At 44.0% G+C, this 18,670-nt stretch overlaps 1 protein-coding gene across 1 annotated transcript in view; it reads left to right on the forward strand.

Moving 5' to 3' along the window:
- Window positions 1–12,198: 12,198 nt before the first annotated feature.
- Rlf (RLF zinc finger) overlaps window positions 12,199–18,670 on the forward strand; it is a 57,175-nt gene continuing 50,703 nt past the window's right edge. Inside the window, exon 1 of the mRNA XM_005083822.4 lies at window positions 12,199–12,466. Coding sequence (XP_005083879.1) covers window positions 12,224–12,466 — 243 coding nt within the window. The 5' untranslated portion in view covers window positions 12,199–12,223. The remainder of the gene's footprint in view (window positions 12,467–18,670) is intronic.

Raw genomic sequence — 18,670 nt, forward strand, 5'->3', positions numbered from 1 at the left:
CATAGTGGTTCACAGTCATTAATAATTCCAGTTCTAGGGTGTCTGATGCCTTCTGACCTCCACAGGCACTAAACACTAAAGTGGTGCACATTCATATATAAGGTAAAATAGATAAATCTAATAACAATTTTATAAAAAAGAATTGGACCACACAGTGGGTCCGTTAACATTCTATCATGCAGCAAAGGGGCTCATGAGGCTCCGCTGGTCTCTGTGAATATATAAGCAGTTAATGGTTGCTGGGGAAGGAAAGTACATTTTTTTCAGTGATGTAGCCACTTGTAAGCTGCCCATGCTCATGTGACCCATCCATTACATATGTTCTATAAGTAACCCTAACTAACTGGGGTATTCTCCCTCTCTCTCTCTCTTTCTCTCTCTCTCTGTATGTGTTTGTCTCTATCTGTGTGTGTCTCTGTCTCTCTCTGTGTGTGTGTGTATGAATGTTCAGTGCATTAAAAATAGAAAAAAGTCAGTGAGATGAATCAGCTGATAAGAGTATTTGCCAGCCGGGCGTTGGTGGCGCACGCCTTTAATCCCAGCACTCGAGAGGCAGAGGCAGGCGGATCTCTGTGAGTTCGAGGCCGGCCTGGTCTACAAAGTGAGTTCCAGGACAGCCTCCAAAGCCACAGAGAAACCCTGTCTCGAAAAACCAAAAAAAAAAAAAGAGTATTTGCCACCAAGCCTGATGACCCAAAGATTCCCAGAACCCACATAGTGGAAAAGGAAAAGCAACTTCCTCAAGTTGTCTTCTGACCCTCCACATATCTTCCACAGCATGTATGTATGTGTGCAAGTACACTCCTGCATGCACACACACACACACACACACACACACACACAATAAGTGGAAGAAAAAGGACTAGGTATGGTGGGAAATGCTTGTAATCTTAATACTCTAAATAGAGGTGCAGCAAGGAGGACCTGGAACTCAAGATGATCTTTTGCCAAATTGCACATTCAAGACTGTATGAGGTTATATGACATCTTGTTTCAAAAAGAAAAAAAGAGCCGGGCGTTGGTGGCACACGCCTTTAATCCCAGCACTCGGGAGGCAGAGGCAGGCGGATCTCTGTGAGTTCGAGGCCAGCCTGGTCTACAAAGTGAGTTCCTGGACAGCCTCCAAAGCTACAGAGAAACCCTGTCTCGAAAAAACAAAAAAAAAAAAAAAAAAAAAAAACCTGTGCTAGTCTGGGTGTTGGTGGCGCACGCCTTTAATCCCAGCACTTGGGAGGCAAGGGCAGGCAGATCTCTGTGAGTTCAAGGCCAGCCTGGTCTACAGAGCAAGTTCCAGGACAACCTCCAAAGCAATAGAGAAACCCTGTCTCGAAAAACCAAAAAGAAAAAAGAAAAAAAGAAAAAGAAAAGAGAAAGAAAATGTGTTGGGAATGGTAGTTTACTTGCATATCATGAATGAAGCCCTAGATTTAATCCCCAGCACTGTATAAACTGGGGATATGGGCACAGGCCTGTAACCGCAGCCCTTGGAAGGTAGAGGCAGGGAGATGGGAGTTCAAAGTCATTCTAAGCTACATAGGGAATTTGAGGCCAATCAGGACTGCATGAAACCCTGTCTCTAATAACCAGATAGCAGGAAGGAGGGAGGGGAAAGGAAAGAAAGGGAATTAATACATTGTGGCAGTTCATACCTATATCCTAGCCTTCAGAAGTGGAATATTTGAGGTTAGTAGGATACATACTGAGTTACTTCTTTCCTATTTTTTTATGAGATAGGGGCTCCTGTAGCCCACGCTGGCCTGGAATTAATATAGCTGAGGAATGACCTTTGAACTCCTGGTCTTCCTGCATCAACTTCCCAAGTGTTGTGATTACAGATATGAATCAAATGGCTACTTTAAATTTTTAATTAATATTTTAGTTAGCATATAAAATAATGGGTTTCCTTATGACACTTTCATGCATGAATAGTACCCTTTCCCATTTTAGAAATCGGAGACAAGGCTGGGGATGTGACTCAGTTGGCAGAGTGCTTACCTAGCACACTCAGAGCCTTCAGTTAAATCCCAGCATCACAGATACTGGGTGTGGTGGCACCGGAGGTGGAAGGAGGAGGAGCAGGAGCTCAAAGGCCACTCCTGGACTACATAGCAAATTGAAGTCAGCCAAGCTACACGAGACTCCTGTCTCAAAATAAACAAGGGCTGGATCTGGTAGCAGAGGGTCCGTAATCCCAACAGTCTGAAGCAGTTTTACTAAAAGTTCAAGGCTTAAGTGGGCTAATGATGAGTTCAAGGACAATAGCCCCTGGTTTGGTTTTGTTTTTTTTTTTTTGGTTTTAGTTTTTTGATTTTTGGGTTTTTTGAGACAGAATTTCTCTGTGTAGCTTTGGTTGTCTTAGTACTTGCTCTATAGACTAGGCTGGCCTCAAATTCAGAGATCCACCTGCCTCAGCCCCCCAAATGCTGGGATTAAAGGCATGTGCTGCCACTGCAAGACTTGACACTGTTTCAATATAAAAGAAATGTTTTTAAAGGGCTGGGAATGAAGGTGTAGTTCACTGGTAGAAAGAGTGTCTAGCAAATGCAAGACCCTAAATTCAGTCCTCAATGGGTGGAGGAAGGAAGGAAGACAGTGAATGGATCACATTTGAAATACAAATAGGCAGGAGTCAGAAGTAGGAGGGCTGCCCCAAATTCAAGGCCAGACTGGTTTATGTAGCAAGTTCCAGGACAGCCAGGCTGCTTATCAAGACTCTGTCTCAAAAGTCAAATGATGGCTGGGAGTTGGTTGGGCACGCTTTTAGTTCCAGCACTTGGGAGGCACAGGCAGGAGGATCTCTGTGAGTTCGAGACCAGCCTGGTCTACAAGAGCTAGTTCTAGGACAGCCTCTAAAACAATACAAGGAAACCCTGTCTCAAAAAAAAAAAGTCAAATGATGATCACAATGGTGACAGTGGAAGGGAGAAGAGTCAGGTGAAATGGCTTCATTTCAAATATGATATCTGAGCACATGATTCAAAGGTCACTTTATACTGTGGAGTGATACTTGGCTATAAAAGATGTGACCATAGTATTTGTTAAGTTTTGTTTTAAAACAGTCCCACCCACCATGAATGAAAAGATACGATACGTGAATCAAGTGAAAGATGAGCTCTCCCACTTGGATATGATGGCCTTTAGGGAGATGGAGAGGAGGCCCTTTGAGTTGGCTTCAATGGACAAAAATTGGGAAAATTTCACAAAATGTTGAACAAAGCACAAGGGCTGTCTAGGAAAAAGGGTAGAGTTCAAACATATTCTGGAACTAACTCATTTTTTATGACTTCATTATTGGAAAATAAATTTGTCACTGGACATAAAAAAGGAAAACAAAGGGCATTGCATCGTCAGCAATAACTGTTGTAGCTTCTTGAGCAAGTGTGGTTATCAGACATCATATTAGCATTTCATATGAATCTATTATCTGATATTATTTATTGACATTATTATTATTGTTATTATTATTTAGGGTTTTTTGTTTTGTTTTTTTGAGACAGGGTTCCTCTGTATTGTTTTGGAGACTGTCCTGGAACTCGCTCTGTAGACCAGGCTGGCCTTGAACTCACAGAGATCCACCTGCCTCTGCCTCCCCAGTGCTGGGATCATGCACCACCACCCGAAAATCTGATATTATCCTTACAATCCTGTGTTGAGAAGTACCCATACTTCACCTATAGCTAACACAAGCATAGTATGCATTTAGCAATGCTTGAAAGCACAACACATTCCAGGATGGAATCATAGCTTAGTAGCAGAACGTTTACTTTATATATGTGAAACTCTGGGTTTGATCCCCAGCACTATATAATTTGGACTTGGTGACTTATGCCTATAATCCTAGCATTTGGGAAGATGATGCAGGAGGATGAAGAGTTTAAGCCCACCCTTGGCTACATAATAAATTTGGGCCTATCCTGGGCTACAAGAAACTCTGACTCAAAAACAAAACAAAACAAACACTCAACCCTACCAAGCTCCAAATAATCCCCTTCATGTTTCAATCAGGTCCCCTCCCTTATTCCCTGAAATAAAGGGAACTCCCACAAACACTCTGCTGATTGGGAATCAACTTTGTTTGGTATCTAGCTTTCTCCTGGATCGATGAGCATTTTGTCTGCATGGGGACAAATTCAGGGATGATTTGGAGCCTTGTCTGTCTCTAGTGTATTTGAGTAGGTTACAAAGATTCTTAAGTATACCTGGGCCCAGAGTCTGTTGTCTCAGAAACAAATTCCTCTAGGGGGCAGTGTGGATAAACTCCTTGGCCAATCTAACCAGGTACTTCTTGGACATTAATTATCAAAACAGATGGGCACTTAGTCTCCAGAGATCAAACAAACAACAAAAAAACACCTTGACCAAATAGATATAAAGGCACATGCCTGTAGTCGTATCACAAGGCTTTGTTTATTGGTTTGTTTTGGTTTTGGTTTTTCTTTTCTTTTTTTTTTTTTTTTATTTTTGGAGACTGTCCTGGAACTAGCTCTGTAGACCAGGCTGGCCTGGAACTCACAGAAATCCACCTGCCTCTGCTGCCCAAGTGCTGGGATTAAAGGCGTGAGCCACCAACGCCCGGCCTGGTTTTGGGTTTTTTTGTTTGTTTGTTTGTTTTTTTGTTTTGGTTTTTTTTTTTTTTGGTTTTTTCGAGACAGGGTTTCTCTGTAGCTTTGGAGGCTGTCCTGGAACTCACTTTGTAGACCAGGCTGGCCTCGAACTCACAGAGATCCTCCTGCCACTGCCTCCCGAGTGCTGGGATTAAAGGTGTGTGCCACCAACGCCCGGCTCAGACTAGCACAAGTTTTTAACCATTCTGGGTTAACATCAAGGTCAGCATACTTGCATACTGGGGAAGCACAGACAGGAGTATCTGGAATTCAAGGCCACTTGGCTACACAAAGAGTTCCAGGCCAGCCAAGGCTACATAATGAGACTGCCTAAAAATAAATAAGAAAGCAGGGGTTGGGGAGGAGGTCAGGCAAGGAGGAGAAGAAAGGGCCACAGAGATGACCCAGAGGTTAAGAGCACTTCCTGTTCTTCCAGAGGACCTGAGCTCAGATCTAGTACTCAAGTCCAGTGACTCACAACTGCTTGTAACTCCAGCTCCAGGGGATCTGTCATCCTCTCCAGGCATCCATGACCACCCTCACATACATGGCATACACACATACATAAAAATAAAATAATAAATCTTTGGGGTTGGAGAGCTAGGTCAGTGGTTAAGAGCACTAGCCGTTCTTATAGAAGACTCTGATTCAGTTGCCAGCACCTATGTGGTGGCTAGTAATTGTCTGCAACTCCAATTTTAGGGACTCAACTTCTAGCACCATGAACACATGTGTTTCACAGACATATATGCAGACAAAACACTCATTCACATATAATATCAATAAATAAATGTTTAAAAAACGAAGAAGAGCTGGGCGTTGGTGGCGCACGCCTTTAATCCCAGCACTCGGGAGGCAGAGGCAGGCAGATCTCTGTGAGTTCCAGGCTGGGCTGGACCGATAGCCTCCAAAACACTACAGAGAAAACCTATCTCGAAAAACCAAAAAAAAAAAAAAAAAAAAAAAAGAAGAAGAAGAAGAAGAAGAGGAGAAAAAGAAGAAGTGGAGGAGAGGGGTGATTGTAACTCAAATTGGATGGGGAGGGATTGCAGAGATTTGGTTGTTCCCTCTACACTTACCCTATGTTCCCTAAGGAAACTTCTGTTACTAATTCTGTTCCCAAGATGACTTTACTATCAGGATGACAACAGCTTTCTTAGGATCAACTAGTAAACTGGACTCTTGTGACTTGATCAGCAGGTAGATGAAATTGTAGACTCTAGTTCTTGAACTTGCAAAATTCAAAACAGAAGCCTGCCCAATATGGATATTTCCCTCTGTCATTTTGTTCAGGCACTGGACAAAGTCATGAAAACATACAATTTCCATGGTGTTTGTTATGTGCGGCCAGCCCACAATAAGGGGGACCTAAAGTCACCCTCTGAAAGAAACCCTCTGAGAAGGTTATTGATAGTATTTACTGATTGCTTGCTGTGCACCTGATTCTGTTCTGGGCACTTCCAATATGGATTTTTCTCATTAGGTGTCACAGCATCCCTCTGCTCTTCGTGCAGTCTTGTCTACCTTAGGATGAAAAAGAAACCCAGCCTCAGTACTGCAGCTTAGAGATACAATGCTTTTTTTCCCCTCTGATGCAGAAAACTAACAATGAGTCCATACCCTTGTTCTTGCCAACACATGTTTCAAAACACAACTCCATACTGATGGGCATGACCACTTACAGTATGAATCCTAAGTATCCTCCATGAGCTCATGGCTTGATCTCCAGGTTCAAAAATTTTAGATGTATTTATTAGAAAGGTATTGGGAGGTGTTTAGGTAATTGAGAATGCATCCTAAAGGGGGATTTGGGGGCCTAGACCATCTTCTCCCTTTTTGGTTCTAGATTACAAAGTGAGAGGTTTTTTTTTTATCAAACTATAAGTTTCCTATCTCGATATGCTAGCAGTGAGACCAATTTATTATGGATTGATATTTCTCTCTCACTCTCTCTCTTTTTTTTTTTGGTTTTTTGAGACAGTGTTTCTCTGTATTGTTTGGAGGCTGTCCTGGAACTCGCTCTATAGACCTGGCTGGCCTCGTACTCATGGAGATCCGCCTGCCTCTGCCTCCCGAGTGCTGGGATTAAAGGCGTGAGCCACCAACGCCCGGCTGGATTGATATTTCTTAAATAGAAGTCAAATGAGCCTTTCTCTTCATAAGTTAACGTAAGCATTTGTAATAGTGTCATAAAATTGACTCAGACATGGGTAGGTTGAATGGTCAGTTTAGAACTGGTGTTGGTCCCATCTGCCAGGTCATTCAAAGGAAAGGTGAATCTAATGACCATTTTTCAAATTAATGTAGAACAATGGCACCATCTCACTGAAACCCCCTCCATATACACACACCTCTTTTAAAAAGACAGGGTCTCACTATGGAGTCTTGGCTGGCCTGGAACTTGACATATAGACCAGTCTGACCTCGAACTTACAGAGATCCACTTGCCTCTGCCCTCGCAGTGTTTTGATTAAAGGTGATCACATCTGGGCTATGCTCTTGTCTTCTAAGTGTTAATATAAGTGTACTGAGAAATACCCAGCTTCAGTAAAGGGGAACATGGGATATGTGTAAGATGTTTCTCCTCTCTTGTCTTTTGCCTCAAGGAAAGAATTCAATCAAGACACAATTTAAGAGAAGTTTATTTAGCAAAACAAAGCAAAATACACTCCAGGCAAATGTGGAACAGGCTGATCAGAAGGGAATGAGCAGCAGCCCCCTGGTTTCTACATTGTGGATTTTTCTTTCTGTTTTTTTGAGACAGGGTTTCTATGTATTGCTTTGGAGGCTCCCCTGGAACTCGCTTTGTAGACCAGGATGGCCTTGAACTCACAGAGATCCGCTTGCCTCTGCCTACTGAGTGCTGGGATTAAAGGCATGCACCACCAACGCCCGGTTACATTGTGGATTTTTAAGAAGTTCCTTATAGTCCCCTACTCTTGTGATATCATTGTTCAGTTCCTTTCTTTGAGTACCATCTTCATGTCACCCTTCACTACACTTGGAGTATGCTCCAAAGGTCAAGGTGTCCTTGGGTTCCTTTTAAATTTTCCCATCAAGATGTTCTTCGGTGGTCATGTATGGCCATTAGGAAAGTGTCATGATGCCTTTATTTCTGATAGGATGGGAAGAACCTATTTGCAGCATCAAACATGTCAAGCTACAAAGTGTTATTTCAGCCCACAGAAAACCCAACTACCAAGAATTACAGTAGTTTCCTAGGTTGTCGAAGGTCTAAGTCTCTGCCTACCGAATCAATTGGTCTCTAACTGCAAAAGAGTTGGACACCTTCCACGCTTCTGCTCATATTCTAAAAGAACTATGATGTTCGAAGAATTCCTTCCCTAGGACATTAGACAACATCTACCCCCTCATAAGATCCTAATGGCAAGCCAAAGTACAATTCTACCAAAGTTCACTCTCGAAAACCAATGATTTTATGGGGCTTACTTACAAAGCATGAGTGAGAGGCTACTTGTAAGAGCATGGATGACCCTGGATAGTCTTGTCTTTTCTTTTTGTTTTTGTTGTTGTTTTCGAGACAGGGTTTCTCTGTGGCTTTGGAGGCTGTCCTGGAACTAGCTCTTGTAGATCAGGCTGGTCTCATACTCACAGAGATCCGACTGCCTCTGCCTCCCAAGTGCTGGAACTAAAGGCATGTGCCACCACCACCCAGCTGGATATAGTCTTTTCACCCAGCATAGATGATAGCTTTCACATAGCTGCATAGAGCTTCTCTTCTGTGAACCTCCCCCCCAGCCTATACCCTCTAACACCCCTGGGATCAAATGCAACTAGGGCAAAATTGCATACAAATGGCTGGAAGGAGCAGCTAGACTCACAGGTGTAGGTTTAATGACCCCCCTTACTTTCCCTTTCTATGAAAAGGTGTCAGGAGTCAACAAGATGTATTCTTATGGACTCTTGAAAGCAGGCCCAGCTTATCTGATGTAGATGGTGGCTGTTTTGCTCGGAGGACTGCCTTTCATAGCAGAGGCTATTGTTGGGAGCAGAGGATGCTCTGAGTGAGTGCAAGTCCAGCAGATGTACCCTTAGATATGGACAAAATTGTTAGCCATATTGGTCAGGTTTCAAGGGAAATGTCTAAGTTTTTGTTGGGAGTCTAGGTGTTTAAGAACAATTGATCAGCCTATGTAAAGACTAGCAACTGCAATTTCCTCCTCTCGGATGTTTACACCCTGAGACTAGGGTCTACAGAGAGACTTCCCACAGAGATTAGCTTAATCCTCCCCGAGTTGTGTCTAATAAACTTGTTCCGATTCCAGGTTGCTGTGATGGTGGTAATTTAGAGACCACCACCTACCTGATCCTAGATTCAGTATAGAAGTCTGTGTAGTTGTCATTTTCTTCATTTCCTGGCTGACCCTAGCCAGGGTTCCAGGACCTGAGTCTCTGGCATGTGGCAGGGTATAACTACATAAAGTGTTTATGAATTAACTGTATTGTAACTTCTCAGGAACAAAAGGGATACAAAACTCAGGATTTGTTTTATAGAGCAGAACTAGAAACAATTTACATGGTCAATGAGTGTTTGTAGCCCTGCAGTCTTCCGGTACCTATTAGTATGTATTGTCTCCTATCTCACTCTCAAAACAATTTGAACAAGGTTTTGTTTTTTTCTCAGAAGCTCAGTTTGGACTTTATGACTGTCCTACTTTTATTGCTGTGATCAAAACCATAAGCCAAAGCAAGTTGGAGAAGAAAAGGTTTATCTGATTTACAGGTTGCAGTCACAGCTGATCATTGAGGAATGTTACGGCAGTAACTCAAACAGGAGCAGAGGGCAGAACTATGGAGGAAAGTTTCTGATTTGCTTCCATGTTCCATATTCAACTACCTTGCTTATACTTCCTTATATCATCTGCCCATGAGTGGCATCACCCACAATAGGCTAAGCCATCCCACATCAGTCAACACACTTAAAATGTCACACAGACATGCCTATAGGTCAGTGTGATGGAGGCATTTCCTCTTATGAGGTTCCCTCCTCCCAGGTGATTCTGTTTTGTATTACGTTCACAAAAGATTAATTGGCAAAATGACTTATATTTCATGGAGGGGGGCCACAACCCTTAAATCTCCCATACCAAATTATACATTTACCTTCATCTGGACCCATTGTTTATAAATTCCCTCCAGTTGAAACAAGTGTATCTCTCAATGGGCAGTGGTGGTGCATGCCTTTGATCCCAGCACTTGGGAGGCAGAGGCAGGAAGATCTGAGTTCAGAAACAGATCTGGTTTACAGTGCAGAGCTAGATCAAGGACAGCCAGAGCTGTTGCACAAAAAAACCCTGTCTCGAAAAACCAAAATGAAAAAAAAAGTGTATATCTCATTTGTGTACTAGACTAAATCTCTTGTGTTCTGGGTGCTGTCTTCTCAAGGACTTTTCTCCTGCAAGCCCCTCTGCATCATTTCCATGCTTACACACACACACACACACACACACACACACACACACACACACACACACACACACACACTTTCTCATTTTTACCCCTCCATTCCACACACTAGGCTCCAGCAACACCAGCTTTGTCATTCTCCCGTATTCTCTCTTCCTTGCATTTCCTTCTTGTGCCCCTCCCCCCAAGACCTGGAACCCATGGTCCCCATGTCTCAGTCTCTCAAGTGCTGAGATTACAGGAGCCTTGCCATTCTTAAACAAGAAAAACAAACCTCATGACTTTTGTACTTAGTATTTCCTTGCCCGGAGAACTCTTTTTTGTGTTCGTTTTCCTTTAAGTTTCTTTTTAAAAAATTCAAATTAGGGGCTAATGATATGGCTCAGCAAGTAAAGACACCTGCCACCAAGGCCGATGACCTGAGTGGGCTCCTCAGAATCCAGGTGGTGAAAGAAGAGCTCTTCTGAAGAGTTGTCTTCTAATCACTCCACTGAGCGCAGTGTGGCACTCAGGCACTCACACGCCACAGTTCCCCTTAAATAAAGAAATAAATGTTTTCTTTTTGTTCTTTTTGGTTTTTGTTTGTTTTTTGAGACAGGGTTTCTCTGTATTGCTTTGGAGGTTGTCCTGGAACTCGCTCTGTAGACCAAGCTGGCCTCAAACTCACAGAGATCCGCCTGCCTCTGCCTCCCGAATGCTGGGATTAAAGGCGTGTGCCACCAACGCCCGGCAAATGTATTTTTTTAAACTTACTTTTGTTTGTTTGTTTGGGATTAAAGGTATTCACCACCAAGTCCGGCTTAAGTTTTTTGAGACAGGGTTTCTCTGTGTTCCTGGCACTCGTTCTGTAGACCAGGCTGGCTTCAAACTCAAAGATTACCTGCCTCTGCCTTCTGTAAAGGTGTGCCCACTACCGCCCGGCCTGGCTTGGGTTTGTTTGTTTGTTTTCCTTTTGATGAAGACCTTGCTGTGAAGCAAATGTCTAGGGGCTTTAGAACTGCTTTTCAGTTACACGTCTTTTTCTTTTTTGGGGGGGAGGCAGAGTTTTTTTGCTATGAAGCCAGGGTGTCCTGAATTCAGCGTCTTCTAGCCTCATTCTCATGGATACTAATATTGGGATGTGATACTGTGTTCTGCGTATTTTTTTTTCCGAGACAGGGTTTCTGTGTGTAGCCCTGGCTGTCCTAGAAGTAGCTCTGTGGACCAGGCTGGTCTCAAACTCATGGATATCTGCCTGCCTTTGCCTCCCGTGCTGGGATTAAAGGCCTGGACCACCACTGCCTGGCCGTTTTTTAAGTCTTTATCCATAAACTTTGTCTATTGATAGAAACATATTTTTTTCCAGGGCGTTGGTGGTGCACACCCTTTAATCTTAGCATTCGGGAGGCAGAGGCAGGTGATCTTTGAGTTTGAGACCAGCCCGGTCCATAAAGTGAGTTCCTGGACAGCCAGGGAGAAACCCTGTCTCAAACCACACCTGCCCCCCCCCAATTATTTTCTTCCTTTTAGTAGAATCGTCTCAGCGCCATAAATTATTGGATGATCCTTTCTCCATCGACTAATAATAACATTCCCATTATAAAGTAAGTTCCCTTTTTTTTTTTTTTTTTTTTTTTTTTGGTTTTTTCAAGACAGGGTTTCTCTGTATTGTTTTGGAGGCTGTCCTGGAACTCGCTTGGTAGACCAGGCTGGCCTCGAACTCACAGAGATCCGCCTGCCTCTGCCTCCCGAGTGCTGGGATTAAAGGCGTGCGCCACCAACGCCCCGCTTGGATAATCCTTTCTCCAACGACTAATAATAACATTCCCATTATAAAGTAAGTTCCCTTGAGCTTGTTTTCAGTTCCGGCCTAATAATCTTCATTTTCCTCCAACCGGGGATGTTTTTTCTCTAAGCTTCATTCTGGGATACCTTTCCCTCGCTCTCCAGTTCGCAGCTCGAATATCATTATTTCGATTGTCTCTAAGTCGTTGGTGCTCCTCCCCTGTAGAACCTAAGGCCCGCTAGAACCTCGTCGTTGCTAGGGCGGCTGCGGTGGAGACTTCTGAGAGGACCAACATTCGGCGTCCTAGTGACGGAATAAAGTTGGCGCCAGCGTCGCCAGGGAGTGCGTCACTATTCACGGCGTTCGGGGGCGGGGCCAGGCGGAGTCACGTGGTTTGGTTGCCTACGCGCTGCTGGGCCGTGGGAAGATGGCGGACGGAAAGGGAGACGCCACCGCCGCCGCCGGGGCTGGGGCCGTGGCTGAGGCTCCGGCGGTCCCGGGAGCCGGAGCTGGAACCGAGACTGAGTCCATGGCTCGGGGTCATCGCCCTGCATCTCCCGCGCCGGGAGCTCCGGGCCTGCGACCGTGTCTCTGGCAGCTGGAGACCGAGCTAAGGGAGCAGGAGGTGTCCGAGGTCTCATCTTTGAACTACTGCCGGAGCTTCTGCCAGGTAGGGGCCGACTAGCTGGCCGAGGATGGAGGGCCGGGGAGGCCTGGGGAAGAGGGTCCGGGTGCGCCTGAGCAACCGGGGGCTAGAGGAGAAAACGCCACCCCCGTGTCTCGCCGCGCCCCCGGGCCGGGCAGGCCCAGCTCTGCCACAACCCTGACTTCAGTCACTGCCGGGGCGGGTTGCGCTGGGCGGTACTGAGAGCCCAGAGAGCTCCCTTGGAAGGGCTGTGCCCGGTCGCTGCTTGCCTGGGTCCTGCCCGGGTGCTTGGAGCGCCACTGCCCCCCTGAGGGATCGATTGCCAGTTCCTGCAGGGAGATGATTTTTTTTTTTGAGTAGTGTGCTGATCTCCAAACTGGAAAGCCCTGGTTTTTCTGAATAATCAGGAGAGGTGGGCTGGTGCCAGAGACTTATCTTTAGAGTCAGCATCTTTTGACTTCCCAAAGATACAATTGGTTTTGGATGGCTTCTACAGCTTCCCGATTAGGGATTACTGAGTCGTTTGGTTGGTTGTGGGTTTTTTTTTGGGGGGGGGAGGGCTGTTTTGCCATTTTGGGCAGGTATGAAGAGATGTTTGTGCCATTCTTTGACCTGTTTTGTGTTCATTTGCGGTTTGTACTACTGGGAGCTGGTGAACCCTGTAGTGGAGATTAGACTGGGTGGAAGAGGTCGGGCGAGAGATGTTATAGAGTGGCCTGTACATTTGGAATTCGTGTGATTGATCGTGTCTGTGCGGGTCCCAATCTATGGGGGCTACATGCTTACGGATGTGTTTTTAAGTTTGGTCTCCATGATCGTTGCAGTGTTTTCCATGTTTTCAAGCGCCTGACAAGTGAAAATGCTTGCCGTTCTTAGTTCTGCTCCTGGTACTCACCCTATCAGTTTTCAGTCATCCCTTTGCTCCTCATTTTGCATACCTTAGAGAATACAAAATAATGGAAGTGTGTTTGTACTTGGACTCTTAATGAGCAGTTGAGTGCTGAAAAATTGTGGAGTTAACAAAGTTGACTTTGGGGTAGGGAACAATTTGTTGTTAGTCCTGGACAGATTTAAAGTTATCTGTTGAGTGCTGTTTGTGTCCACTCTGACCCAGAACCTCACCTATTTGGGTTTTTGTCTCTGCTAATCTTTTCTGTGTATTAGATCTTTCCAGTGGTTGTGTGTATAATCAGCATTTCCATTGTTGGGTATTTTACTAGTAATACTTCTTTTTAGGACAGTCATTTATTCCACAAACTTTGAGGACCTTTAGAATGGTGCCAGACATTTAACCAAGTGTTTGAGGAACCATGAATAAGTCTTACCCTTGATGAGATGTCAGTATTTGCAAAGTGTGGAGCTGAATACCTGTACTCCCAGCACCAAGACAGGAAGTAGGCAAGTGGAAGGACATCCTAGGCTTCAGAATAGGCTTCCAGGCTAGGCGACAGTGTAATACCTCCTCTCTCAAAAACACACTTCACATCACTCCTCAAAAAGAAATGACAGTAGTGATTAGGAAAAGTGTCATACAGAGAGTATCCTGGTGAGAATGAGGGGGGGAGGGGGACACATGAATGTAATAGGAGAAGCCACTTTGACTAGGATAGACCCTCTGACTTAAAGGATATAAGTGAATCATAGGAAGACCTGGAGCAAGGATGACAGCTCTCCAGTGCCAGTGGTAGAGCTGAGAAGGAACAGAGAAAGCTTATGGGAGGAGAGGGAATTAACTGCAGAGAGTGGGAGTAGGAAAACAACTGGGTTTTGAATAGAGCTTTTGGGCTTGAGTTACATCTACCAGCATGTAGGTAGTCAGATTGGATCTACTCAGAATATACCTTACCTAAGTACTCTGGAAAAGTGTGACCATGAATAAGGTTGGTTGAATAGCTTTCTTGGTTCCACTCCCCCCCTTTCTTACCTCTGTAGACCAGGCAGGTCTTGAACTCCACCTGCCTCTGCCTCTAGAGCACTGAGATTAAAGACACCACTACTGCCCGGCTTTGGTTCTACATTTGAAAGGCAGAAAAGGAAACACTTTATTGTGTGAGTGCTAAAGGTGAGAAGCTGGGAGCACATAATAAAGACTGGTGATTAGTACATCATCATAAAGGGCTGACCTGTGCTCCTTCAGGGATTACTATTACAAATTGTTTTCATCAGGTTATTTAGAACTGTCATCCTAGCTTTTACTCCCAGGACTCCATAGCCAGAGGAAGGGGCAAGCAGGCCTCTGGATTTAAGGCTGGCTTGGTCTACACAGGGAGTTCCATGCCATCCAGGTCTATACAGTGAGACCCTGCCTCAAAAAGGAAGAAATGTTCAGCCAAGTGATGGAAGCACACACATTTAATCCCAGCACTAGGGCGGTAGACAGTCACATCATTCTAGGTCCACTTTTCAGGTGGGTTTTTGTTTTTTTTCCTGAGACAGTGTGTGTAGCCCTGAGTGTCCTGGTACTATGTAGACCAGACTGGCCTGGAACTCAGAGATCCACCTGCCTCTGCCTTCCGGGACAGGCAGAGAAAACCTGGGGCGGAATTTTTTTGGGGGGGGGGGTTTCGAGACAGGGTTTCTCTGTGGCTTTGGAGGCTGTTCTGGAACTCACTTGGTAGTCCAGGCTAGTCTCGAACTCACAGAGATCCGCCTGCCTCTGCCTCCCGAGTGCTGGGATTAAAGGCGTGTGCCACCAATGCCTGGGGGTAGGGGTATATTTTAAAGACTTAAACTGTCAAAAGGTGTAACATGGTGTTAACATAAAAAAAATGTCTATCTCAAGAAGCACCGTGTGTAGCACACGCCTTTAATCCCAGCACTTGGGAGTCTGAGGCAGGTGGAGGAAGAGCAGCTAGTGCTCTCCACAGTGCACTGAGCCGTCTCTCCAGCCCTGGACTCTGGGGTCAGGGAGGCTCATCAGAGACCCTGGCACAGCAAGGAAGATACCCCAGCCTTCAACCTCCATTTGGAGAAAGACAACATTCCCAAAAGTTGTCCTTTGATCTCCATGGTACCACACATCTGTACATAAATGTTTTTTAAGAAGTAACTTTTTTAAAAAAAGATTAATGCCATACTTTTTGTTACTGTTGAAAAGTTGGGTTTTTTTTTAAGTTTTTTTTTTTTTTTGGAAACCAAAATTCTCACAGTTTGGGTTAGCAAGGTGATTCAGTGGATAAAAGCGCTTGCAGCCAAGCCTGATGACCTGAGATTTGACCCTGGCGACCCACATGGTAGTAGGAGAGGTCCTAATTTCTCAGATTTTCCTCTGACCTCCCGCATGTACTCTCTAGCATATTCCTCAATGAAGGAAGGAAGAAATTAGTAAAAATTTTAAGACATTTTGAAAGTCTCAGAACTGGTGACTCTATTTGTAACACAAGCTTTTTAATTAAGCTGCTTTTAGCATACATCAAATTAGTAGGCAGGTGATTATACTGTTAGAATACCAAAGTCATTTTATGAGTAAACATGTTTCACACTTTTAGATTCTAACTTTGTAGTAACATTGCAGATATTTTTGTTTACTTGTTATTTTGAGACAGGGTCTGACTGTTCAGCCTTGGCTACTAGACCAGGCTGCAACTCAAAGAGATAAGCCTGCCTCTGCCTCACAAGTGCTAGAAATAAAGGCTGTATCACCACACCCAGCTCAACTTCATAGAGTTTTAATGGTTAAAATAAGTACTGTATCTTTCTGGATTAGTTACCAAGTAGAAGGGTTCTGAGTCAAATAGGCCGTACAATAGTTAGCTCTCAGTGGGCAGAGTATGTATTCCAAAACTGTCAGTGTCTGAAACTACAGGTACTATGAAGCTCTTGGCTAACATACTGTTGTTCCCCCTCCTGCCCATGGGGCAGGTGAGATGGTTCAGTGAGTAAAATCCATTGTTGCGAAGCCTGATAAACCTGAGTTCAGTCCCTAGGACCCCCAGTAAGAGAGAACTCTCCAAAGCAGTTCTCTGACTTCCAAGAAATTCACCTTTGCATGTGCTCCCACTGACATAAATAAATAGGCTTACTTTATAAATCAGAGATAGTAACACCTTATCATAGAACAATTAGATAGTAACACCTTATCATAGAACAATTACAGCAGTATGCTGTAGTGAAGGTAGTATGAATGGTATTTCTTTCTCAAGGTATCTTAGCATGTGTCCTTTCTGTGATGTGAGATGACACAGTTCCTAAGAGAGGGAATGAGATTAAAGATGTTTTTTTGTTTGTTTTTGGTTTTGTTTTTCTTCAAGACAGGTTTTCTCTGTAACAGCCCTGGCTGTCCTGGAACTCCCTTTGTAAATTAGGCTGGCCTCAAACTCATGGAGATCTGCCCACTTCTGTCTCCCAAGTGAAAGATGGACTTCTTATGACTAACTCATTAACTTTAAGTTACTATATAAGGATCACTTGAACACTAGCTCTGTAATAACTGAGCTGGCTACTCAGTAATTAACATTGTGTCATGAATATCTTGGACAAAGGGATGTTTATGTCCCCATGTCCCTAGTGGGATAGAGATGGGTGGCCCAAAATTTCATCACACTACTTAAATCAGTGTGCCATGCCATTTAATAGTTAACACATTATCATTTGAGGATTTTTCCATTTGATATTTTTAACTAGCCCAAAAAGTGGAGGGGGCTGCCATTCTGTCTTCATTTAAATTAGCTCTATGGACTTGAGTATTGTATTTTCTTTACTCAGGAATATTTATAATTTGAACAGTAATAGTATATTATATTTTGAGTAAATAAGTTGTGACTACTAAGACAGTCTTTTAAAATATATGCCTTGGGAGGCAGAGGCAGGCGGATCTCTTGAGTTTGAGGCCAGGCTGGACTGACAGCCTCCAAAACAATACAGAGAAACCCTGTCTCGTAAAACCAAAAAAAATATATATATATATATTATATATGTATATATATACATATATATATATATATATGCCTTGGGTTGTGTGAGTTACCCAGATTTCTGACCTTTGGAAACATCTTTACAACTTCAGCCCCAACTTAGGTTTAAGCTCACATCTAAGCAGTCACATTATACTAGGTCCACTTTTCAGGTGGGTTTTTGTTGTTGTTTTTCCTGAGACAGAGTGTGTAGCCCTGAGTGTCCTGGTACTCTGTAGACCAGACTGGCCTGGAACTTAGAGATCCACCTGCCTCTGCCTCCCGAGTGCTGGGATTATAAAGGTGTGTGCCACCACTGCCCGGCTCAGGTGGGCTTCTGAAATAGTCTGTTGGTTTTGGTGGTTTACACCTTAATCCCAGCACTTGAGAGATAGAATCCAGAGTTTGAAGTCAGTCTGGACTGTATTAGATCTCAAAAAACAAAACAGACAAACACTGAGAATAGTCTGGGAATGTAAATCAGTTGGTACAGTGCTTGCCTGCTATGCAAGAAGCCCTGGGTAGGGTATGCACACCTGCACTAATTAAATTAATACTCAGGAAGTAGAGTCCGGAGGCTAGGAATTTTAGGGTTGGACTCACGATGTGGTCTTTGGTAGACTGCTTCTAGCATGTCTGAAGCTTTGAGTTCAGTACCTAGAACTCACTAAACTAGGTGTGGTGTACTTAGGATGAGAAGTTCAGGGTCAATCTCAGCTATAAAGCCAGTCTGAAGCCAGCCTTGGCTGCAGGAGAACTTGTCTCAGAAAACAAAACAAAGCAAACCTACGTCCCATGTTAGGCATTAGAATATTGGGATTATAGGAATGTGTTGTGAATCACCCTGCCTGACTGGCATTTTGTCTGTGTTCCTATATACACATGTATATATCAAGTATACCAAACTGGCCTTTAACTTGTGATCCTTCTGTCCCTGCTTTACAACGGCTAGCTAGGGTTCAGTGTGGGCTAATACGGGAAGTTATTTTTGCCTGGTAGCCTCAATGCTTGACAAGTGTTACCTTCCTTTCCTGTTTGTTTGACACTTAGTTTCAACTGTTATTTTTCTTGCCATCAATATTTTAGTTGGCTTCCTCCTATTTGTAGCTTATTTTCACATATTTCTTGCTTTCTGAATGGCCTCATCTATAGCTTGCATTTTTTAAAATACCTGTAAAGTGTCTTACTCTGTTACCCCCCCCCCCACGCACACATATGCACCTTTCAAGACAGGATCTAACTATCCTTAGCTGGCCAGGAGGAGCACTATGTAGACCAGGCTAGCCACACTTGTCTTTGCTTCCAAAGTTCTGTGGTTACTGTCACGAGCCACTGC

The sequence above is a fragment of the Mesocricetus auratus genome, unplaced genomic scaffold (genome assembly GCF_017639785.1).
Source record: "Mesocricetus auratus isolate SY011 unplaced genomic scaffold, BCM_Maur_2.0 Super-Scaffold_100014, whole genome shotgun sequence".
Classification (NCBI taxonomy): domain Eukaryota; kingdom Metazoa; phylum Chordata; class Mammalia; order Rodentia; family Cricetidae; genus Mesocricetus; species Mesocricetus auratus.